At 37.9% G+C, this 25,581-nt stretch overlaps 1 protein-coding gene across 4 annotated transcripts in view; it reads left to right on the forward strand.

Annotated features, from left to right (window-relative positions):
• The window catches only part of DIDO1 (death inducer-obliterator 1), a 55,585-nt gene that overhangs the window by 9,315 nt on the left and 20,689 nt on the right, over window positions 1–25,581 (forward strand). For 2 of the 4 annotated variants that reach the window (XM_054845835.1, XM_054845834.1), the window contains exons 2-7: window positions 4,965–5,166; window positions 7,361–7,471; window positions 7,791–8,709; window positions 9,024–9,342; window positions 12,329–12,541; window positions 13,131–13,356. In XM_054845835.1, the coding sequence (XP_054701810.1) occupies window positions 5,070–5,166; window positions 7,361–7,471; window positions 7,791–8,709; window positions 9,024–9,342; window positions 12,329–12,541; window positions 13,131–13,356 (1,885 nt within the window). In that variant the 5' untranslated portion in view covers window positions 4,965–5,069. Of the gene's footprint in view, window positions 1–3,158; window positions 3,347–4,964; window positions 5,286–7,360; window positions 7,472–7,790; window positions 8,710–9,023; window positions 9,343–12,328; window positions 12,542–13,130; window positions 13,357–25,581 lie in introns of those variants that run through there. The other 2 variants (XM_054845833.1, XM_054845836.1) reach the window with 2 other exon arrangements.

Raw genomic sequence — 25,581 nt, forward strand, 5'->3', positions numbered from 1 at the left:
CTGTTTTAGAGCCAAGTCTTCCCAGTTAACTGAGGCAGGGAATTCTTAATGCAGTTAAAATGGTAAGTTCTAGAAAAGACAAAATCTTTGTGCAGTCAGTGGACCCATTGAACATTTTATTACCTTTTCAGGGAAATGAGAGAAAAAATAAAAATTGAGATACTGATCTGAATGTATATTTGCTGGAAATTTTTTTAATTGGCCTTTGTCTAAAAATACACAAAAAGATGGGGAAGTGTTGGTGTTCTTTAAAAGTTTTGCTGTGTCATCATCAGATTAAGATGTTATATTGAGACATCTTAAAAAGGGCTTAATGAAGTCAGCATCAGCAGCTTCAGGTGTCTTCAGGCTGCCTGTCCTGCAATTAACACCTTTCAGCCCTGTGTTACTGGCATAGATAATCTCCCTTCTGCCTGAGACTTGTAAACTGTTGGGTGACAAAGGTGGCAGTAGATATCAGTATGCTTTTCTTGAGGTTTTGTCAGAATGTGAGAGTGATAATATATTTACAGAAAAGTGGAGTGAGATTTCCCTTTTTTTTTTTTTTTATAAAGACATGTTGGAGGGTGGATTTTTTTAATGTGTATTGCGTGTTTGTGAACACGTGGTATTTTAGCAGGATTTGGAATTTGGGAGTATCTTTTCTGTCTTGTTAGATTGGCTGCTGATACGGCTCTGGAATTTCTTCAAGCCAGGTATACTGAAAAACACACAGGTTTGCAGTAGTTAAGAGAATCCGCAGCGATGCTGAATGTGAGTGATGGCTTCTGTGGTCTTACAGAATGGGCAGCCCCATGTTTTTGGTTTTGTCACTGCTTGAGAACAGTTGACCAAATTGAAATTAAAAGCTTGTGACAGTTTTGCGATTTTTCTAGTGTAGGATACTTTTGTGCTTCAGTTGCTCTTGGAATTTAGGTCCAGGATGAATTCAAGTGTCTAACTTGTTTTGGGGAAACTGAAATATTTTACCTGCAAACTAGTGGGGGAGGAAAAACCTGAATAAATATTTTCTTGGCCGAATATTCTTAAGATATTGTGCATCAGCTTGATGCTCCGTTATTAGATAAGTGACTGTTCTGTTTCACTGGAATGCTCACGTTATTACAGTTTGCAAGCTTAAAACAGAGTCTTGACTGGGGACAGTTAATGAAATCCTGCTGGCTCGGATCTGACGAGCGCTTGCTGCGTGGGTGGTGGTGTGCATGTGTTGAATGAGATAACAGCAGGGTGCTACACCAGCTCAGCCTGCTTAAGGGGATCTTGGTCTCCATCTCTGTTCTTGCATGTCTTTAGACTAGTTCTGACGTTCTTTTTTTTTTTTTTTTTTTTTTTTTATCCTTTTGGATCACTCTTTGGTGGATTCATTTTCTGTTGGATTCGGAATTTGAGTGTTTAAGGCATCAGGTGACCATTTCTGTGCAGAGGTATGTGGGTGCAGGTGGCGTAGACCATGTAACAGAGCACGGGAGAAGGGAGCAGGACAGTAGCAGCCCAAGTAGTGTTAGAGTTGTACCTTGTTCTTTGTAGTCCATAAACATGGTTTTAATAGGCACTGTGAATCCATTGTTTAATGAGGACCTGCTGTGTATGTTATGTAGCCATTTAAATCAACCTAGGGGTTGTATTGGCAAAGCTTACTCCCATCTCTGAAGGGAGAAGAGATTTTTCCTTTAAGAAAGTCTCGATTTGTGTTTCTAACTTTATTTATATCAGTCTTAAAAGCTTATGCCTTTTCACAGTGGAGATTGCTTATCACGGAAGTTGTTAACCTAAGCAAAACCAGAGGACTTTTTGAATAAGAAAGACTATAGATGTTTATTATTAACATTATTTTGCTTGTCTGTTCCATCATTTGTAGAGATTCTTGCCTCAAATTTTTCAGAGGTCCATAATATCCTTTCTGAAGGAATACCCTTTGTAAAGGAGATGTGGCAGAAAGGGAGGATGATGATGATGGGAATTGTCTATTAGGGGAGGTACAATAATTTCCAGTTTCCAGCTAGAACTTCCAGTTTCAGAAATGTGATTAATGTACAGTATTAGGAGGAATGAGATTAAGTTGATCATGGATGTTCAGTTCCTTCAAAACAAGATAACCAGTTTGCTGCTTCATCTTACATTTTGGTCAGTATCTCAACTGCAGTCAAATAGTTAACTTGAGAACAAACAACAAAATGAACAAAAAATCATGCTGAATTGGGAAGAGAAACCAGATATTTGAACACATCCAAAGTTGCCTTATGCTGTAGTAAATATTTTTGTAGGCAGTTAGTAGAATGTTTGCTTAGAAGTGCCAGCAGGCTTGCTAGGTTTAAAAGTGTAATTGTGAGTTAAGACTTTGTGCTTTTATGTTTTGATAATACTTGTTTTTTCAGCTTCTTTTAGGCATTTAAGTTTAACCTGTATTAAGATGCAGTTCTACAAAAGCAGATTCATGAAAAATAAGTTTGAAACTTACTCTATTTTTCATGAAAAATAATTTGGACCAAATGGGGAAAGAAAAAATGGAGATACTAAATAATAAGAAACCAAGCATTTTATAGAAAATGTAGGGGGTCTGCAATTTTACTGTTTTAAGTGTACTCCAACTTTCTACCTCTCAAATTTGAAACTATTTTAAAATTGTAGTTCTGTTAAAGTTTTTTCCTGTAGGTAATAGAGGTAATAATACAGGTAATAATGAGATAACATCTACTAATGCAAAAAGAAGCATGATTCTTGCATAGAATCTCTTAGTTTTCAGTTATTATTTGTGTTAAAGATGCTGTTTTACATTAAATCAGAGCTGTAGATGGTGTACTGTGCAGCGTTGCCACTGGGTGGGGTATGACTGATGTTGTAAAATGTATTATGTTCAATGATCCAGAATATCTCCTAAGAAGAGAGGATGCCGATTCTAGTTTTGGAACGCTTTAGTGGTACCAGCTCCGTGGCTCAAACGTAATTGTAAAGAGTGTGTTGTACACAGGGCCTTGAATGCAGAGATACTTAATTGTGCACAGTGAAGACAATACTTTAGACAACTCTTTTAGTATGTTACTGGATAAATTATTCAAATGGTATGCACTTTTTGCATGTTCTAGTGACATAGTTTGTTTTCATAGTTTAATATTAGAGCTGAACAAGAAGTGATTAGCTGACTTTCCCTCTTCCTTTAGGCATATCACTTAAAAATTGCATGATGTGTGATCAGTTGGAGATTCTGAACAGGGAGATTGAAAGGTTATTACAGAACAGCAGCGTGGAAGAAGGCACTTTAAACTCAGACTGTCTTCAGCCATCAGTGACTGACTCCCTGGATATAATCACTGATTCAGACAATGGAGAAAAATACATATTAGAGCAGGTATTCAATGCCATGAGATATAGCATTAGGGTCTTTAAAATTATTCTATTGTCTTTTTATTATTATTTTTATTTTTCCCTCCTCTTTTTGGAGTGAGCGAAAGAATGTAGATAATGCACATAATCACCTATAGAGAAGGGTACAGGGGAAGGAAATACTGATGTCAGTCTAGCTATACACTCATGGTTTTTTCATTAATTTTGCTTTGTCACTGACAAGCACATTTTGAGATTTATTCTTCATGAAATAATAAAGTGATCCACTAATGAAAATCACATTTGGGGAAGTGTTTCACTTTTCCACTGTCTTTATTTCTGGGACAGTGACATGGCACTGGAGGTGATCATTGCTTAGGAAGTAAAAAGTGTTTCTGAACAGCAGAGATGCTTTAAGAGTTCGGGGCTTGAGAGAGTTGAAAAAAATGACATTCTTTAAAAAGAAAAGTCAGACTGTGTATTGGCATGTCTATGAACGGTTATCTAATCTGTTCTTAAATTTGTATGTCTCCCCACCTGGAGTGTTAGCTATCAGTTTTTACTCCTTTGAAATAATTATTGTTTTAGTTATTTCCTACACCTACTGTGGCAGTCCCCCTGCATCTGTAATTGCAGAATGCTGACATGCATTAGTGTCCAATATTGTTCTTTTGTCTTCACTAATTTATTTTATAGCCCAGTTTAAAAGTGACTTTTTCTATCCTGTCCATCTGGTCCTCCTTTTCCTCCCGAGTTGTTTTCCAGTGTTCTTGTAGTTTGGTAGACTACTTTGGGTTAAATGCAGGTATTTCCCTCTGATTTTCAAGCTCACCTCCTTGGAAACAAGCAGTCAGTGTTGATGTTCCATTGCTATTCTGCATGTGAATTGGGACCCCTGAATTAAACAGTTGTTCAGATGCTTTAAATGAATATCTTGTGATTTTTTTAAAATGTTTTCCAAGGGTTAATTTTGGGGAAAATGTATTATTATTGATATTATCTACTGTCCTTGAAATAAAGTTTCTGAAATATTCTGTATTGCAAACCTTATTAGTGAAAGGGACAGTGATAAGGAATATTCCTTAATTCTGAAGCTCAACTATAATTTATTATCCCACCTTGCAAAACCACTGAGTAGCCACTTGGATTTAAATCCTCAAAGGTGCAGATGTCTTCTGTGGCGAAATTTCGTACAAACTGGTAAATCTTCCCTACTGTAACGTTGGGCATGCTGATGGAGTTTAAAGCATTTCTACATTGTCAGTGCACAATATACACTTTTAAATTTCACTCTCAGAATGCCTTTAAATACTGTAAATGGAATAGACTTGTTGATTACAGTTTGTTACTGTTCTGGAAATCTTAATGGGATCTAAATGAATTGATAAGAGCACAATCATATTTTGTGTTTATTTCAAAGGTCTCAACTGTTGGTAAGTGGTGGAGGTGGTATTGCTTTACTTTGACTTTTCATTCCGGTTGTCTTTCTGAAAGTAGAATACTGTCAAAAAGGCAAAATAACAGAAATTGCTTTCTAATGTAATAGAGGCAAAACAATTCCAAATTTATATATACAATGGTAAGATAAGTTCCTATATGTATTGGTGCCTTATTTTGTCTCCTTTTCGTTTTGTTTTTCCCAGGAGCCAGCAGGAAAAGGAGAATTGATTGTATTTGATCCTGCTGACAGCTCAGAGACTCAGTCCAGCTCTTCCGAATCAAGAAATTCAGCATGTGCTGGAAGGATAATGCGGAATGACTCTGATCCTTTGCTGCCCTCCTCTGGCTCTCCTTTTCAGTCAGCTCTGCAGGAAGAAACCATTCGAACCTCTAATGCTCTGTCAGGTAAAGCATATAGAGGACACTGAAGAGACTTCTTATTTCTTTACATTTTATCTGGAATTTAAACCTCAGCATTTGGATTACCTCTTCCTGTAGCTTTTAACATTTCTTCATCTTCCAAGGTAAACAAAGATGTAAACTTTAACTGTTTTAACTTGTTCCTTTACTTCCATTGCACCTTTTTGCTGGTGTGACTGTAATTTTAGAGTTGTTTTTAAAAATAATAAAAAAATATAGTTAGTTTTTTTTTGCAGGGGAACTTAATGGAATTTCATATTGGATTGAAGCAGTTTCAAGCTTTTTACCTGTGTAGTACAGGCTTAAAATACACTTTTTATTCTGGCTGTAATGTTAGAAGTAATCAGTTGCTATTTAAATTGATGTTCTGGAGTCTGCTACTTTTACAGCTATGTTTATAGTGTCTCACAGAAATGACTGAAGTTAGAACTTACATGTTAATTTCTTTAATGTATCTGCATGGATGTTTATGTTTCCATAGCATTGACAGTTATATTTCTATTTTAACATTGCTAAATATAATACTAGAAGGCAGAGGAGTTGCACTATAGAGCGATCGTGTGTGATATGGCAGAACAATAAGGCAACTGATGCAGTATATGAAATAAGGAGGCATTTATTACCAGTGTACGCTGCAGGATTGGGAAAAGCTTGCTAAAGGATGCCTCTGAAAACTTGTAGCTTAATACACGCAGCTGTTAGAAATACCTTTGCAAGTACTGTTATTTAGGAGTTAATGTTTCCTTTTGGCTTACTTGTGCAATTCGTGAGCCAGGAATACACACGTGTATAACTACTCCAAAAACACACTTGAGGGAGAGTTAGGGGGTTTCTTTTTGTTTTTAAAATACCATTTCAGTTTACCCAATTCATTGAGGTATACGTACTACTGCATGCTATAGTTTCATGTGAGCAGTGTATTTGCAATGACTGCAAAACATAGTTTCTGCATTTGTTTAGGAGAGCATTTACATGACATGCAACTCATTTAAAATATCACACCATGATGTAGTACTAACTTTAATACTTATTCAAACCAGGTTATTCCTGAATTACTCAAAATGCAGTCTCAGATTTTATATTTATTTCTCTCGTTTGCTTCTGTCTCCTCAAATAAGTGTGTCTCCTAGTATGCTGGAAAAGACTTTTGAGAAAAAAGGGATCCTGGTTTTCAGCACAGATTGGGGGCAGGAGACAGATTGTGGGCTTGTGTTCCCCCCCACATGGCTCCATCTCTGATAGTTGGAGGTTCTTTGCTGAATTTATTCTGGTGAATCATATAGGCTGAAAACCTTTTTGTAAATAACCATATCAAGGAGTAGCCTTTCTCAAGTTTCATTCAACATAGATTCATTTATTTTTTTTCCAGAGAGATGTTCGAGAAGATGATTTTGTTCTTTTCTGTATAATTTCTTCTGTCCAATAGACCTTTTCAGAGAAATAATGAAGGGAAAGTGTGTTGCTTTATCCTGAATACCTACCAGTGTTTCTGAAACAACTTAAAAATAGCAGATAAACTGTTCAATAGGCAAGATATAGACCTAGTTTATTTTAATAGGGAAGACTGGGATATTTCTCTGGTTTTACGTTTTGTTGAAAATCCCAAACTTCATTATTCTTTGACTAACCCTGTATTATCTAAACAGCAGTAGCTTTGAATTTCTTTAAACTGGCTGTTGTTTCTACTTTGTTTCTTACCCTGCTGCAGGTAATCAGCAGTCCTTTCTACCAGAAAATGTTACTGATACCAAATACCATCCTCACCTTTGAAACAGTAACTGTGTCTGTGTTGTCCGTTCTGCTCCGTGGTCTTCCACACACTGGTGTGTGCATGATTCCTGTGTCCACCTAAGGAGTGGAACTGCTATAGTTTTTTCCCCAGACAACCCTCAGGGAATAGGTTCATACCATGAAAGGATTTTTTTTGAGAAATATCAGAAATCCTAAGGCTATTTAACAAAATGTCAATATAGTGTCCACACCCATGCATTTGACTTAGTACTTTGTCTCTGAATGAATTCAGTCAACTTTTTGTTGGTATTCAGTGACTATTATTGGCTTGAAATTAAAGTTAAGTATTTATTACAATAACATAATGAAATTCCATTAGAATATTTAGTAATTACTTAGGCTATGAATATTTTTGAATCTGAGTTCTGAACCTCATGTTTCTCTTCAGCGTTTCAGGGTGGGGACAGTGGTGTCCATACTATGGAACAAGCTGTAAGTTCACAATCAGCGCCACTAGAATCTGAATCTAATACTGACAACATGGAAAATAATTCACCTGGTAAGATTTCTTCCTTTTCAACTGAGCAGAAAATATGCTTATTTGTCCATTTTGTGTGTGCGTGTATATGTGTCTATACATATATTTTTAAATAACAAGAGTTTATAACAGCTGGATTGTGTAGACAGCGTTCAGTGACATAAATTGCTTCTGCTGGGCTATTACATTCATAATAAAGCATTTTACCTTTCAGGGTCATAAAATGAGGTGGAGATAGAGATATATATATATATATATATGTTGTCACAAAGAAAATAATGCTATGTTGAAAAAACTTCTTCATTCACCACCAGTTTAATAACTATTCTCTTGTTTTTAGCATCAGTTTTGGATGAGAAAGGTGAGCAAAGCAATGAGGAGGAACAAAAAACTGTCAAGCCTACAAGTAAAGAGTTCAGAAAAACGTGGGGGTTTCGAAGGACTACAATCGCTAAGCGAGAAGGTGCAGGAGATGTTGATGTGGACTCTAGTGAACAACAGCCACAACAGCAGCAACAAAGCTTAAACCTCAGGCGTAGTGGACGGCAGCCAAAGCGGACGGAAAGAGTGGAAGAATTTCTTACAACAGTAAGACGCAGAGGAAGGAGGAGTGTTCCTACTGCTCTGGAAGATTCAAGCGAACCAGCATCCTGTCCAGCTACAGATGCTGAAACTGCTTCAGAAGACAGTGTTGAGAGCACTCCAGATATAAAACGTACAACTCGGAGGATTAGCACTAGGAGTAGTAAGGATCAGAAAGGCTCTAAAAGCAGACGCGCAAAAGAGGAAGAAGAAGAAGAGGAGGAGGAAGACGAGGAGGAGGAAGAGGAAGATGATACTTCTGATAGTGATAGTGATGGGTTAACACTAAAGGAACTGCAGAATCGACTAAGAAAGAAACGTGTTGAACAGAAACCTGTGCAGCTGACACTGAAGGATATACAGAACCGCCTGGGGAAAAGAAATTCAGAACAAGGTCCTACAGAAACAGGCGATGTCCAGTCTGAAAAACAAGTTGAGTCTGAGTTGCCTGTCAAACAAGAGCCTGAGACTGCAGACAGCACTGAGATTGCAAGTCAAGTGGTTGTGTCCGAGGAAAGCACTGGAGATCTTCAGGTTCAGACAGAGGTAAAGCCTGCCCTTGGCACAAAAGAGATCACAGATGAAGAACCTGAAGAACTACCCAAAAGCAAACCTGAGTCTGAGATTTATGACCCAAATGCACTGTATTGTATTTGTCGTCAGCCTCATAACAACAGGTACGCAAAGGCTTCAACTAAAAGTGCAGTGCAAGTAGTTGGAATTCTTCTGTGACGAAAAATTAAACCAAACGCTAATGCTTACTTTTGGAGTATATGTAAATGAGCTGTTGTTGGGTTTGTTGAAGTTTGGGGCGGTGAGTTTATAACAGATATTTAAAAGAGGGGATAAACGAATACAGAAATGAACAGCAAGGCAGAACAGTATACTTTAGCAGGGTACTTCAAGATCTGCTGCTTGAAATATCTGTCGAAGGTTAAATTTCTTCATTTCATGATGTTTTACTGTTCCTTGGTTGTTTTGTTTTTTTCAGGTTTATGATTTGCTGTGATAGATGTGAGGAATGGTTTCACGGTGACTGCGTGGGTATTTCTGAGGCTCGAGGGCGATTGTTGGAAAGGAATGGTGAGGACTATATCTGTCCAAACTGCACCATTCTACAGGGACAGGATGAGCCAATTTCAGAAATAGACCAGCAGGAAGCTAAAGCGGGGCAAGTAAATGTGGATGGCACAGAATTCACAAGCATAGGAACAATTGAACAAAAATCTGTTGAGGACCAAGGAATCAAGGGTAGGATTGAAAAAGCTGCAAATCCAAGTGGGAAGAAAAAACTAAAGATATTTCAACCTGTAAGTATTTTAGTTGTTTCTTATTTTTCCTGTTTCACTGGGTACATTGAGACAATGGCTTGCTTGTAGGACTGTAAATCTGACTTGTTTTTTAAAAGCTAAATATGAAGCTGAACAATCCACTAAATATTACTGTTTAGTGGAAATTTATCCATAGTTCTGTCAGTAGAGGAACTAAAACAGTGTTATTTTGAAGTGGGGAATTTAAAAGTTTCATGTAGGTGTAAGGAAATACCACACTATGTGCTTTGTGCTATCCTGCCCTTTATAAATACTGTTTTGGAAGTCAACTAATAAGGTGTTTGTTTAATAAAAATATTAGAATTCTGGACTGGGTTGTACTAGTTTTGAAACCTCAAAAAATTTGGGACATTTTCAATGACAGTGAAACTTTTTACTTTAACATGGACAAATGTCTGTTGCAGTTAATTCCAGCTGTGCTTCTCCTGTACTTCCAATTAGTCTTTGAAGTTCTGATTTTCGCCCTGATGTTTCTTCAAGTTATTAGTACATAGAGAATTGTTTCATGCTGCCTTTTTTAACATAAAAATGTGTATTTAAAATTATTGCAAATACTGGCATAAAATATAAAAGTTTAAATTTTGTAGAGCAAGTTCCATGCCCAATTCAAAATACAGGCAAAGAAGCTCCTTCAGCTTGAAATGTACACAAATGTAAAAACTTCATGCTACAGTGGTTGTCTTCATACTGCCTAAGCTACTGTAGTAGTGCCAACATCTTGCACATTTTCCTTCTTACTATGCCTTGAAGAGCATGTTTAATGTATTTGCTGTTAGAATGGTACAGCTGTTCTTATTTTTTCTGTATGAATTTGTTCTTTGACACCTAATCTTTAAAGTTTGAAATCATCCCTAGAATAAGCATTACAAGTTTGAGTGTAAGTGTCTCTCTGGAGGAATCTTTCTGTTCTAATACATTTTCTGCAAAACATTTATGGAACAACCCCCAAATCCCCTGACTTCTAGTCAGTTTAAATAGCAGGGCTATCCATATAAGCATGGTGAGCTTATTGTCTAAATCAGAACAGGCTAAGCTTAACGTATTTTAAGATAAGTGTGTAGAAACCAGTATTTTTCTCAAAAATGTCTTGAAATACAGTTTCAAATACATTTGTACGTTTCTGTATGCAAAAATGTGTTTGAGAGTCCAGTTCTGTTGGTGATGTTCTGCATTTCATTGGCAACTTTAGTATTAATTTTAACTTCTGCTTCTGAGTATCACCAATTACTCTGATATTAGCGTGCTAACAAGTTACTTAAACATATTAAGCACCTCTTCTTTAGTGAAAGAAAAACCTAATCATTAACTTACTGCCTGTTATGGAAGAACTGCTTATATTTTAGGTATTCTTTTGGCATTTGGAAATGGAATGGAAACGCTCTATTTGCATTTGTCAGGTGGTACTATGTTTTGAGAGAACTGAACTTTAAAATCTGTGTTTCAGCCCACACTGCCCCTCATACCTCAGTTCAGATCCCTCTATGGCTTGTGGAAACAAGCACCACTCTTGCTGCAGAATTCCCTGCCCATTCTAGGCAAAAAGATCATTGCTATTTCATGTATTGATGTGCTGAAATCGCTCTGTATTACAGTGAATGAACAGTCTCATTATTCAGTTTTTCTGTTCTCTTACACCAGTGTTCAAAGCACTTTGAGAAAGACTCCTTTTGGTGCTGTCCATAAGCACCTATAGCTGTAGAGTTTTGGTTTGTGATTAAAACTCCTAGAAATTGTGAAAGCACAGACATTAACACTGAAAGTTTTGTTATCATCTGAGTAAATGCCCTTAATTAGAAATGGCAGCTTGGTTAAGAGGCACCTCAAACTTCATATTAGGGAATATGACTTGCTACTTCTTTCTTGTACTTCACAGCTAAGTGTGTACATGATGGAAAAGTATTCTAAAGCATTGCATAAACTTAATTTTCTTAGGAAAATTCCCAAACTCAGGTTTTATCAGACTGTGGCAGATAATGCTGTCTTACTGACTTTTGATTGGGGAAAAACAAGCCACAGTATACAAATAACTTAATATTTTTTTACTGGAAGTATTTATTCCTAAAAACTTAATTTTGGTAAGTACAAATTAAATTTTACTGATAGGGGAGAGGCTGTCTGGAACTACGGTAGTTTCAAGTGTTAAGTCAGTTGTAATAATGTTTTTAGGAGTAATCTAGAAGAGTGAGACTAAATGCATAATACCTGGAGATTATATGTTGGAGCCTAAAGAGCTTTCCAGTATTTCTAGACTTTGGCCTAATGTACTCTGTTTTCAAGGAATGTGCTATTTTTTAAATCTTAACGTTTGAAGGAAGTGCTTAGTATATAACACTGATATAAATGGAGAGTAACGGTGAAGTAGAGGAAAATACAGTTTGCATATGCAAACTTCTTGGTGTGTGAGAAGTATTAGGCTATGACAAAATTGTTTAGGAGAATTGTTGTGTTTATGTAAGTTGGAGACTTCTAAAATTAAAATTGGTAAACCTCTAGAGCAAGAATTATCTGTACACCTGAACAACTGAGTGCTTCCTTTTGCATGTGTGCATGGTTGAGGACAGCTGCTGATGGTGATGTATAAGTAAAACCTGTTTTAGAAACCTTGCTCTTGAGAAATTAGTTCTGCATTAAGGAGATTTCTTACATGATGTAGAGGATCAGACAAAAGCATTTGTGGGCTTAGGGGATCTGAAAATTTAGGAAAACAGCCTCCCTTGTTCACTGCTAGCAGATCAACTACTTGAAAATACACCACGTTCTGAAACCAGTGAGTTAGAGTGAAATTCTTAGATTCGTATAGATTGTTTCTGTTACATGACGAATGAAAGTTGTTTTCACACTGGCAGTTGTGCAAGTCACAGTCATAGCTGCGGTTTGCACATATGCTGTGTAAGCATTTCTTCATGTTGTAAAGATATTTTTGTTTCCTCTTTGAAGTTTGAACTTCCTCTGTTTCAATCTATAGGTAATGGAAGCTCCTGGTGCATCAAAGTGCATTGGTCCTGGCTGTTTTAATTTGGCCCAGCCCGATTCTGTGTATTGCAGCAGTGAGTGCATTCTCAAACATGCTGCAGCCACTATGAAGTTTTTGAGTGCTGGCAAAGATGCAAAACCAAAACCTAAAGAGAAGATCAAACCAAAATCTGATAAACCTGGCATGCCAAAATCTCAGCTGCAGGTAAGCTTATGTTCATGGTCCAAAACAGTTGTCCTGAAGCACAGTGGCTTATTTCTGTGCTCTCCTTTTCAAGTGACAAAAATTAATTCCAAATTAGCTTACCTTTAAAAAATAAAAGTATAAGCAATACACCATTTTACTTTAATTTCATTTAATTTCAAATGAATTTTATCTTTTTAAATGCTGAATTATTTGGCAGTAATTTGGAATTACTGTGAATTGTGAACTAACATGACTGTGTTGTATGTGTGCTTTGGGAAGCAAAAAGGTGAAATCAAAGCCTTTTCCTTTCCCTTTTGAAACCACTATAAAATGGGCAGTAGTTTTTCAAACAAACAAAAAACCCCACAACTTGATGATAAATACAGTTGTTTTGAGGTGATTTCTTTACCATTCCTTTTCTTGAAGTTACAGTGTACATTACCTTTGCTTTAGAGACTTGAATGTGAAATTACATCATTGCGAGTGTGTGTACAGGAGCTTACTATAAAAGAAATTTGTTTACGTGTATGTCACTATATCTCTGCTTGTTTGTAAAATATAACATTTTTGATGAATATTAGTAATTAAGCTTCTTTCAATCATACAGGCAGGTATTAAGCCTCTTTCAAACCAAAAGAGACAATTTCCTGAGAAGAGAGATATGAATATGAAGAAGACTGTTTTGACAACTGCCAAGACTGAGGCAAACACTCAACCTATTGCTAAAGAGCCAGCAGCAGAAAACAGCACACCATCCTGGGCAAGCGATCATAATTACAATGCTGTAAAGCCTGAAAGGACTGCTGCCATTTCATCTTCACTGTTGTTCAAATGTATGTATCGCATAGGGATATTCCTGAATAATCATTTACATTTTCTTTGAATACCCATCCATTCTTGGCTCTGCAAGACTAGGGAGTTTAGGATTTGTGGTTGGTTTTTTGGGTTTTTTTGTTTTTATTTTTTTTAATATGGCACCAAACTACTTTTCTCCACCTTCAAAGATTCACACACAGAAAAACACACAAATGGGAGACCCTTTTAAAAGTTTCATTTGTATCATATGACGGTTGTATGATTAAGAGCCTATCAATCTACCCAGCTGATTCCTGGATGAAAACTACATGATTAAGCTTTACATTTTTCCCATAAGACAATAACTGTTTCTAAGCTAGAAAAGGTAAGTATTGATACATTTGTGTTAAGTTTTACAAAAAGGATGCACAGTGTGCACCATGAATCAGCTATTGACTGTACTAATTTGAGTTGTATTTTTGTAATTTAGATTTGGCACCTGTCTCTCAGGTTTTGCATTTTCAGTGCTAGTGCCGAGAATGAAATCTTCAACGTGATATCCAACGATACTTTACACTTCTGCAAACAGCTTTTAACTGTCAAGTATATCCAAGTTGTTCCTGCTGCTTTTCTTCCTTACATGAAATAATTTAAGGACCATTCTTTACTCTTAAGTTTGGGGGGAGGCAGTACTCTCTTATTTTTTTCCTTTCTATTTATATGTTCATACTTCACACATTATCCACACACAAGAACACATCTTAAGTGGATATTGGGCAGAGATATTGCCTTGCATATTTTTGCAGGTTTTGAATAGCATCCTTGTAACTCATATAAAGGTAAGTAAATACTACTTTGTAGCCTGAACAAGTCTTTCTGCTAATGACACTTTTGATTGACTGCAGCTAAGTAGTTTTATAATGCAGTGGTGGAACTTTGGATGAAATCTTACATTTCACAGTTATGAAACACATGACCTGGTGTCTGATGTTTACTCACTTGAAGATTAATGAATGCAGAAATTCAGTTCTCACCGCTTTCTTAACCTCACTTTAGTCAGTTTTACATTTTTATTTTCAGAAATAAACCTAGTTATTAAACACATTATATGTAAAGTAACTGATAAGTTTATAAATTATCTTTTAAGATGAGATTTTTTAGATGTAGTTTTTAAACACTGAGGGAACACCAGCTACCCTAAATTGTTCTTTATTATTATAGCATATAGTAGACTTACTAGGTATATTTTAATTGAATTTACCCACATCAAATGTTTAAATGGTTGTAATTTTTCCCTGCATATTTTTGTTGAATGTTTTGTTACTTGGGCTCTGTGCCTTTTTTTATAGTGAACTCTTAAGATACATACTTTGATAAACTTGCATTTTTTAAGCTTTTTCTAAAGAAACTATAGCTTTTTTTCTCAGAAACAGTAGTGTTGTAAACCTAACAAATTAGGAGAAAGACATAAATGAAACTGTAAGGGCTTATTTTACATGTCAAAATTTTATGACACTTTCTATCTCAGTATGATTGCAAGTGTCCATATAACCATATAACTTAAAATGTTCTTATTGCTATAGGTTTTTTATTTCTAGGAGACAGGAACACAGGTTTTGAGGCAGCGACTTTGGGGTTTTTTTTAAGGGGGGATTGCTCTTTAGTTTTGCCACACTGGAGGTTATACAGATTTAACCAACTGCAGTAGAAAATTGGATTTCTGTAGCTAAATTGTTAAATTGGTTCAAAAATATGTGTGTATATCAGACTTCAATAATTAATAGAAAACCAACCTAGTTCGTGTGATGAAGAACTGTCATATCAAATGCAAGGAAGATCCTCAGATTGCTGTTATTAAGGTAAGTTATACTAATATATGGGGACTCTGTGCCATTACTAAATTCCCAGGTAAATTGTGTATTTGTGAAAAAATTGTCCTGCTTTTTGATTGGATGGGTTTGATCTGTAATCTTCCTGAGAAGCTGCTATTGCATCATCTTTAAGAGTATTCTACAAAAATTTATTTAACAAATCTTTATATTCTATTCAAAACATAGAAGTTATAGCATCATGGAAGTTTGTGAGGGTCCTCTCACTTTGGGTATCTAAAATTTAGAACTCTAAGTCTGAGCTAGTCTGGCAAGAAAAACACCTTCAGTAGACAAGACATCAAGTTTTAGACACTAATCTTAGGACAAAGTGACTCACTGTTTAGAAATGCTTATTTCTGAACATTTGTTATGAAAGACATTTAAGATGACTATTCAGACATCTAAGTGTCTAGTGTTTGGACTTAAGTTTGCCTAGAGGAGGCTAAGGACAAGATTCTTCGATGGTCAGTATTTCCAAACACAGCCTGCGTTCTCCCAGAGCTTCAGGCCATATTCTGCAAATCCTTACTTGTAACTTCAGTGCACAAAGCAGTTTAGAAATTAAGGAAACTTAACGTGATGAGCAGAATTACTCTTTCTAATATTCTTTCCATCAGTCAGTTTATCATATTTCAGACATGGATTTACTTTATGTGTTTATTCTGTATTTGTCAGATACAAGATTTTCTTGTTAAATATCACAGTGATGTTACTAAGTTGTAGCAAGAAGAAAATCAAGCCAGCCTTACAGATGTACTGGGTGATATAGTATATTTGCATCTAAACCTGGCCACCAAGCCCCTCTTTTCTCGTCCCAACCTGTTTTGCATTTAAAAAAACCCCAAAGGATATTTGGTGCTAGTAGTATGCAGTTACATAGTGCAATGATTTTCCCCGCCCCGTCGCCTCTGTTATCCCATTAGTTAGTGTTTCTTCACTTCCTAATTTTTTTCTGTAGCTTTTTTGGGGATGCGTTAGGGCTGTTGGAAGTGACTTTGTACACCAAAATCTGGAGCCTGAGTAATGATACTCTCTAACATCTTGATGTTCCCAGTGAAAATAATCCTATTTATTCGTTTAGTAACTAGAGCGAGAAATGCCTTGAACTTGCTCTGATAAGTGAATATTAAGTTTTAAAGTTGCAGGCAGTATTTGAACTACACATAAGAGGAAATTAGGTATGCGTCACATTCCCTTTCAGAAGTATTGCTTTTAATTTCGTTCGGAAAATTGGTATTAATTTAATATGCAGTGCTCGACTTTTATATTGAATTTCAAAAGTCATCCTAGCTTCCAAATTCAGACAAGTATATGGATTGTTGAGATTTAGGAACATTGTTGTTCAGAGAGTCAAGTTGTGATAGAAATCCTGAATTTGTCATGTGAGCTAGTGTTAATGTTTAAGTCATATCAAAGGAGATGTAAAATTCATAACAAAAGCAAAACAGACTGTCATTTATCTAGTAAGATCATCTAGGTGTTTGTGGGGAAGCACCACCCAAAATTATTTCTGAAATGTTTCAGTTTTGTTAGCAGACTAACACACATCTTGCAATAATAGGAAGCATTATTTTCAATTATACTGGAGGAGGACAAACTTTAAACAGTGTAATAGATATACACGTTTTTTCCAGAAGGAATCACAGAGGTAGTTTGCATTCGCTGCTTAGTTGACTCTGCTGAGAGCTTTTTAGTTTTACACTAATATCATGTACAACATTTGTAACAACATTTGTCCATTATATTCCCTGCTGCCCTGTATAAAGGGGGTAAAGGAACACTTCAAAGGTGAAGTTTGCTGATGCAAAGGTTTATCAGCAGTATCAGTGCATATGTCTGAAGTACCTGAATTCTGTTTGATAGAGCAACACTTGGAAGAGACTTTTTTCGGTATTTTTGTTGTTAATTGTCAAACAGAAGTCAGTGGCAAATGTGTCAGCAGGGGAAGAAGATAGACATTTGCAGTATCCCTGGTCAGAAGTATACTAAATACTCATCAGTGCTTCAAATCTTTGTTGAAGGTCAGCTGACTTTATTAGACTTAAAAGAAATGCATGAACCAATAGTTTAGTCAACTCAGGTGCTAAAGCTACTTAAACATCTTAACTGCATTTATTGATAAAAGTAGCTAAGTGCACAGGAGAGTGAAGAGGGTTTATTAGATAAATAAACATTAAATGTGTTTATTATTATTGTTCCTGTGGTAGAACTTCCTGAGTGAAAAGCACTTCTTTGTCACTCTAAGGCACTAAACTTCTGTTTACTTAGCTGTAGACAGATAAATAGTATGAGTTTATAGCTAGCTATTATAATATCTTATTTGGTACTAGTATTTCATAGAAATTGTTAATGAGTGAGACTTCGAAGGGGAAGCGTTTCATTATAGAAAAGCACAGTGATGGTGGTACCTCTCCTGCTTTGCAGCAGTGAATCACAGAGAGACAACGCTGCCACCTCTTGGAAGTGGGATGCCAGGCTTGTAGAGCCCTGGCTCTGGTGATAGAAATTCCTTTATTATCCCTTTAATATCCTTTTATTATTATTTCTTCTGCAGCTAAACTTTCTACATCCAAGAGCTGTTCACAAAGTGAATAGTGTTTGCTTGCATAGTTGAAGATCCCAGATAGGAAGGGTAGTTGGACTGCTTTGTTCCTACACACCTCTAACAAAATATGGAGATGTTGTAAAGGGAATACAGTGATACTGGGAGGTCATCATCATAAAATGTGATGCGTGTACCAAAATGCTTAGATTATAGCATATATAATTTATAAATTTTTTCTTGTGTATTTTTTTTTCTGTAATAACAGTAAGAAGGCAGAAAAGAAAAGTATTCCACTATAAAGAGAGCAGACAGAGGAGTTATGGCTCAGGAGGTAGAAGTGAGGTAGGAAGCTGTAAGTACCATTGTGAAAAGAAAAAAGTAAGGCCTTGTCTGCACACAGACTGGTGCCAGTTTAATGCTTCAGGCAAGATTGTACCAGCTTAAGTTGTGACTCTTCAGTTGAGTGCAGTGTATGTGGATATACTGCTGTTGGTTTAGCTTAACTATTAAAAAATACCTAAACTGAGGAGCTGTTCTTAAGTCATGAGTATGTCTGCAAGGACTGATTGTAGTTAAACTTGATGCCTTTGTTTGGCGTGAGTGCTTCCCCATAGGAAAAATTAGCCTGTGCCAAGTTCCATACTGTTAGAACTAAGCTACTTCTGGCATCTGAATTAACTCGTTGAAAGCTAAGGTATCTTTGCTTAATGGTATATTCTGCAAAGTAGACCCACACTAAGAGACAGTTAGTATTGAGTAGTACCAAGGGAATAAAAAGAATTACTGATTTTATGTTGCCATTTTCTGGGACACACGGCTGCTGTATATGCAGGTCTAGCCTTACCCCTTTGTAACTAGAGGATTTTTCAGAAAGGTTGCTGTCAGACCAAATGTTGATCAGAATACCCAAGATGAGTCTGCCAGAACTTCTGAGAAATTAATGTTGGAGCTCTGGCTTTGGGAGGATTATAGTACAGGAGTGGTGGCTGGTGTAACGCGGCTCCGGTGTGGAACTTGCATCATGAGATCGGCAGGGGCTGTGCTGGCACAGGGGCTGGCGCGTGATCTGAACCCTGGCTGAGGAGCAAGGCAGACCAGTAGCGGCTGCTGACTCCAACATCCCCTGGGACTCAGCCAGTTAAAAGGAGCAGTGGGATCCTTGGGGAGTAATTATCATCTCCTGCCTGTGAACTGCTGGAGCTCCCCTTCTGTGCCCTACAAGGTATGTCACATCTGTCCTGTGGCTTTCAGCCATATGAAGATTTTTGCTGTGTCTCTTAAGTTAGGAAGGCTGGTCCCTGCTGCTGGCATGTTTCCTATTTGGCCTTGCAAGCCCCTAGTACCCAAGGTGCTTGGACGACAGCAAGCCAGCGCTCCTGCCATAATGGGTGCTTGGCCTCAGCATAAGGAACCATTGCTGAGGGGAAGGGTTGGGGGTGCAGAAACATGGTACAACTTACAGATGCACTATGAATATTAGGGTGGTTTATCTCTTGTCATCAACACTGAAAGTGATGAAAGTTTGATTAAAAAAAAAAACCTCACCACCCTCTTGCTGTTTTGCTTTCTTTTACTAATATTACTTTAGTTCTTTGAACTTGCTCACTTGACCGCATAGCCAGTGAAAAAAGGCTTCCTCAGCTAGGCCCCTAAATAAAAGGGTTTTTCTGAGGTGATCTCTTGCACTTTGGAGTCCAGTGTTGCTGTTGATCTTGGTGCTGATGATTCGCTGTGTCTGATCTGTGCTGAACTTGGAACCTGAAGATGGCCTGTCCCTGCAAGGAATGATGCTACCAATCCATAAACGGTCTGGAAAATAAGGAGCCCTTCTTTTGCAGCAGATAGTGCCTCTTTCACTTGGGAGTGGTGCAGTTGTGAAGATATAGTCATCTAATGTAGATCAGATAAATCACTATAATTTCATGTAGATTCAAACAAACAAAGCCTTGCGTGTCTAAGCTACCGATTTGCATGAGCATAGCTACAGTCTTGGCTTGAATGCAAACAAATCGCCACCATAGAAAAGGCCCTCCTCTCAGAGTTTCCTAAATTAATTAATTTTAAAGCCAGATTTACTACTTTGTGTGCCTGAATATAAAGGCTTGGCACACAGGCAGCTTAATTACGAGCTTCTCATTGTGGTGCAGATCAGAACTGATAGAGGCTTTTGAAGAAAACCAGCAGGGCAGGAGGCACACTTCTGAAACACTAATGTTTGATAATAAAGTTTGATTTGGTTTTGAAAGTGGAAGCAGACACATTCTGTAGGCAATTAACAGTGAAAACTAACACTGAAACCTATTTAAGAATAGTTCGACACTTCTGAATGATTTAGAACTAATGCTAAGCTATCTTTGAGTGAAATGACAAAAAGTCTAGCAAAAACAGGTTTCAGGAAAGCAACAGTTGAACGGCCATGGAACTGAAGCGGTTACAAACTACACCTCACCTTCACAGCCTTGGGCACTGAATGCTCAGTGCCACAAGAGGGTGCTTCAAGGGCACCTAACAGGAGTGACTTCGACAAGTTTCTGAGGCTCTGAGATGTCAGGCATGCATCCCAGCAGGGTGACTGGCTGCTCTTGAGGAACCTCTCGCAACTGGTAAGTAACTTCCCATTGTAGAGTGCTTTATAGCTGACATCAAAAGCACCTGCTCACCCATGTATTTTGTTCAATTTTTTTTAAAGTTGAATAACGCATCGAAAGGTTTCACTTTGGAAGAACTCGTGGATTAAAGTTCGGTATTGGCCACCACGTTGGGGTGGAGGGGTTGGTTTACATTCTGCTCTGTAAGCTATTTCGCTCCGGAGTCATGCAGAAAGGGGCCATACCACAGCCGCACCGGACAAGTCCATTTAGGCCATGGGATGCGTGGCGAAGGGAAGCCGTTGGAACACCACCAGTTTTAAATTGGAGAAATCCTGCCCCTCCTCTGTTTCAACGGTTTTACAAAGGGGGAAATGCAGTTCCTAAATTCTTAGATATTCGTAAATAGGGGCGAGATATTTCATCTCTGAGCCAAGAGACTATCCTTTTCTACTGTGATACGTGCCAAAACGGGGGCTGCCCGCACCTTTTGTAACGTTCAGACTGGACAGCCGCTGCATGCTGGAACAACTGCCCAGAGAAATGGATAGTGCAGCTGCCTGCATCTGAGCAAGAAGGAGCTGTGGGATCGTATAGAACTTCATGGGCCAATTTTTGAGTGACACTCAAAATGCTGGCTGGGGTTTTGTGAATTCCTAAATAGATTATTGCTTCTGGTTGGTCTTTTCACACCTGCATTCCCATCAGACTTCAAGCTGTTGTAAAGGCTGGTGCTATTGCCTATGTTTAGAGATTAGCTCCTTGCAAAATACATAATTACTCAGCTCTGGCCAGCCTTTACACAGGCTGTTGGAGAATACATTCCAACAGGTATTTTGGCTTTTTTAACAAATACAGTAGTGTGAATTTTCTTCAATTTGACATGTTTTGTTTTAAAAGGACATAAAAATCCTAAGTGTAGTGAATGATCCACTTTAAAAGGTGGATTGCAAGTAGCTGTACTCTGCTGCATAGGTTTTATTATTCATATTGTGGAATTTTACAGGTGTGTATTTTTAACAGAGAATTACTGAATATTAACTACCAGCTTTCTTACTGTTGGTGCCACATAAATTTGTATGCTGTGCATACGTTTGAAAGTTGTGGGGTTTGGGGTTTATTTTTTCTTTTAAAAGTCTCTATTTTAGTGACAGGAGCACAAAAAGTATCTATAGAACCCACACGTGCTTCAGTAGCCTCCGTGGTGTGGGCTTGCGAAGGCTCACCGATGTGCAAGGCGGCGTCTTCTGAAGTGTTGGGTTGCCGACGTCCTGCTCCCATGGGCCAGCGCTCCCTCTACAGAAAGTTCTGTGCAAGCTGGACAAGAGGACGCAGCCATCAGCCTGCGCTTCCCACGTGCTGCCTGGAGGAGTTTTATCTGATATGGGGGGGGGGGGGGAAGTGGATTAGTGTAGATGGAGGAGAACACAGGGAAATGTTAAGACAATATTGGACACCAGAGGCAATAGTTCTGGTGCAGGAACAGCCTTATGCCAAATTTTTAATTCTGTAGGGAAACATCTCATAATTAGGACTATGTAACAAACAGCTTGTGCATGGCTGCAAGACATTTTTCACAAGTGTCTTTCTAGTGTTCTGTAGTAGTAGCTGTGATGCTTTTTTTTAAAAAGGTTTTTAAAAGAAAAAAATCCGAGTCTTACAGACTCATTACAAAACAGGCTTTTCAACTGAAACTGCCTATCTATGGCATCGTTTAGAACTTAGCATCAACTAGAGCAAGAAATTGAAGATCTTTAAAGTGTGATTTGAATAATTTTAAAACTGTACACAGGAAAGAAATAGCACATTTCTTCAGGTATTTAAAAGCTGGAAAAGTTATCCAGCAAAAGAACCTGTCACAAATGAGATAATTTAAATAGAAATTTGGCGTGGTGGTGGTGTGTTTTTGAAGTGGCTGTCTAAAGCTGCTAGTCCAAAGAAAGATTGGGGGAAGAGCTAGCATAGGCTTGAATGCTATACAGAAACAGTTTGAAGAGATCAGAGGAAGAGGAAAGTTTCCTTTGGATAATATCCATGCCGGTGGTGTAAAACACGGCTTCCCAGTGCAGATGAGGGATTATGGTATGACAGCATCCCACAAATCCTTCACGCAAAATTAAACAAGGCTACATAGTTGAAACTGTTCTTAGATTGGGCCTCAACAACCACATTACAATGCTGAAACATGAGTGTTGAGATGTACAAAAGGGAAGTATATGTAACCGTCAGGCTTTCAACAGGCTCGTCTGTAACAGCAGATAACGTGGTAGTTACGTCCTCCGCCACTTAAAGAAATTACGTTCTCAGTTGCTTGTAATATCTGATTTAGCTTCACATGGAATTTTCTTAGGGGAGGGGTTCTGTATCTGTTGGCATGTAGCAGGAGAGATTATTGTTGCGACTGTAGTGAACATACCATAGCAATGCTATTTCTTAAGCCTCGCAAGGAATGCACTTCTTTCTGCCAGAGGATTCATTGGATTTCACTATGGAAATGAGCTGACTCGTTAGCTCCGTGTGTACATCACAGTCATTTTAGCCCCTGCCTCTCTTCAGGCAATAAGAATCCTGCTGCTGTCCTAATATGTGGCTCACAGGACAAAATAAGGAAAATAGGAATTAATGTCTTGTTTTAAACAGTGTTTCTAACATTGGGCCAAGGAGGTACACCCCTGTGTTCAAAAGTGCCGAATAGAAGAGCCACTAAATGCCTTATTCTGGCACTAATATTCTGTCTGTGGTGAAACTCCCTATTCTGTTAGGTTGGATAAGCTAATGTTCAGTAGTCGTGTCTATCCTTTTATTTTAAATTTAAGAGCATTTATTGTAGATACGCTGGAGCTACTGATGAGAAGGACCAGAAACATCACAGTATAAAACACAGTGGCCAGCACATATAGTAGGCATTGACTGCACGTGGTCTTCAAGTTGTTCGTGGACTGCAAGGCCAGGCAGTTTGAAACTCATGGGCAGAGAATACCTGTTCATTCTATGTCCCATCAATTTGCTGAGCAACTCTGGCATCCGTTCAGAAGTTAAATTCCACCTATGTTGGCATACTGCTCCCTGGAAAGAGTACCTATTTCTGTTAACTCTTCCAAACATAAACTTCCCATGGTTTCATACCTATCAGAAGATAGCGTAAGCCTTGGGGTGTGCTCACATCGCAGCCAAGTCAATAGAAGAGCGAGCTGCCACCAGAAGAGGCAGTCCTGCTCCTTCCTCGCACACAGTGGCCTGCTCCTGTGCATGGGATCCAAGACCCAAGTAACAGTGAGTTGGTTCAGCTGGATCATGTGGCAGAACACTAAAAAACAAAACTTGATAGGACAGAAATTCTGGTTTCTCATAGTCAAAATAGGATAAGATGATTTTTTTAGATTAGGTTCATCTACAGCCATCACAGGTTATTCGCATATGTAGGGTTTAAGTAGTCTTGATTCTTTGTCAAAATATGCACATGCTTTGAGTGTCCCTCAAATACAGTGAAGTGTCCTGTATATTTGAAAGAGTAGTTGGTAGAGGTTCTGAAGGACTAAATACCTTACATGTGACCAAATTAGTATACACAAAATCTCTACCATCAGTTTCTCTAATCAACAAGTACTTCTAGGTAGAGAGTTTTAATTGGTATGCAGTAGTATTGTAGTTTGAAACTTAAACTTTCATGAAGCTTATGAACTATTTGCTCATTTTCTGTTGGCTTAAGAAGCACAGAATTACATGCCTTACTTTGGAAACCTTTCTAAATAGCCGTGATGTCAACCTGCAGAATAAAGGATGCTTCTGCACCTTTCTTCTTGGACACTTAGTGATTCCGCAGCCCTTCAACCCTGGGAACTTCAGTCTACCTTTGGACTAGTACCTTTTATTTAATGCACATAAGTACATATTTATCGTACATAAGTACATACTCCTACTATGAAATAGCTGTCTAACATAGAAAGGTTTGTGGTGGGGATATAATTCTCATATATGCAACATCTGATTGACACAAATCATCTTGGCTGTGCTATTTGTAATTTTATCAATGTAATTCTTGTTTACTAATTGGCATTAATCGTTAAAAAGCACATAGAGGATTAAATATACATTTAGAATTTTACATTTTGTACTTCTGCTATAAACCCAAAGAACTAGATGTCGTGTCACTGAGAGCTGACTTGTACTCTCATCATTTTGAAACCCGAGCTGTGCTGTCCTGCCTTTCCGTGAGGAGTCACAGAAACGTGCCTCTGTCCTACCTGCCTGAAAACTTACAAATCTGTGCAGAAGACACAATAAACCAGGAGAAGGAGAATGGAAGTAGAGTAATTGCTGCAATGCCTATGTTTTGGATATTCACCGTCTCTCTATTGAAGACTATTAACTCAAAATAGTTTGTTTGGCTTTTTACCTCCATTACATTCCGGGTGCATGATTTGATGAAACCACAAATATGAGCAATAGTTCCCACTGCGTCCCAGGATTGCCAGAGCCCTCCTGACAGTTTATATGGCGTTGGTGGGGTAGGGGAGGGACAGGAGGAGAGATGTTTTGGGTCACATGGAAGGTCTCCCCAGCTCAGTCCCTGACAGTAACCGAGTCCTGTTTCTTGGGGAAACTATGGGAATAGTGTAAGAGTAATAGTTTTAATCTACTTAATAGCAAAATCTTCACATTCTTTGAAATTATTTAATTCTTACGGCAGCTGGTTCATTTTACGCTTCAAATAGTTAAATCTAACTCGGAAAAATTCCTCAAGGTGTCTACTTGTAAAATGCTTCTAGGAAAAAATAGAAGGACAAATATTTATCTTCTGGCTTCTCCTTGTGTTGCAGCAGCAGTTCAGCACACCCCCTTCTACTCAACCTTACCAAAGTTCAAGTACAGTGTGGTTTCTTAGTTCATCTTAACCATCGGGTTCTGTGTTTGTGGTGAAACTACCGGCAGTACGAGCCCATTTAGAGAAACCGGGGTTGGAAGCGTCTTTGCTGGAAGCATAAGCTAACATTCAGGGGTACCTGAACTTTATGGAGAGAGATTGCAAGGCTATTTCCTCCTGAAATGAAGGACCGTTGCGTTCTGTGTCTCAAGCATTCCAAATCTTCCCCAATTTGAGGGATGTTTCCATTGAAAGTCTGGGCTGATTTGTGGGGTTTCATGAACCAGACTTCACAGGAGTGCTTTGTCCCCTCAAGTCCATCTCAGAACAGATAGAAAGGTTGGACAATTTGGACCCTTCTTAGTAATTTCTGCTCTCGGAGCAGATCTGGAAGG

Source organism: Grus americana, chromosome 17 (genome assembly GCF_028858705.1).
Source record: "Grus americana isolate bGruAme1 chromosome 17, bGruAme1.mat, whole genome shotgun sequence".
In the NCBI taxonomy this organism is placed as follows: domain Eukaryota; kingdom Metazoa; phylum Chordata; class Aves; order Gruiformes; family Gruidae; genus Grus; species Grus americana.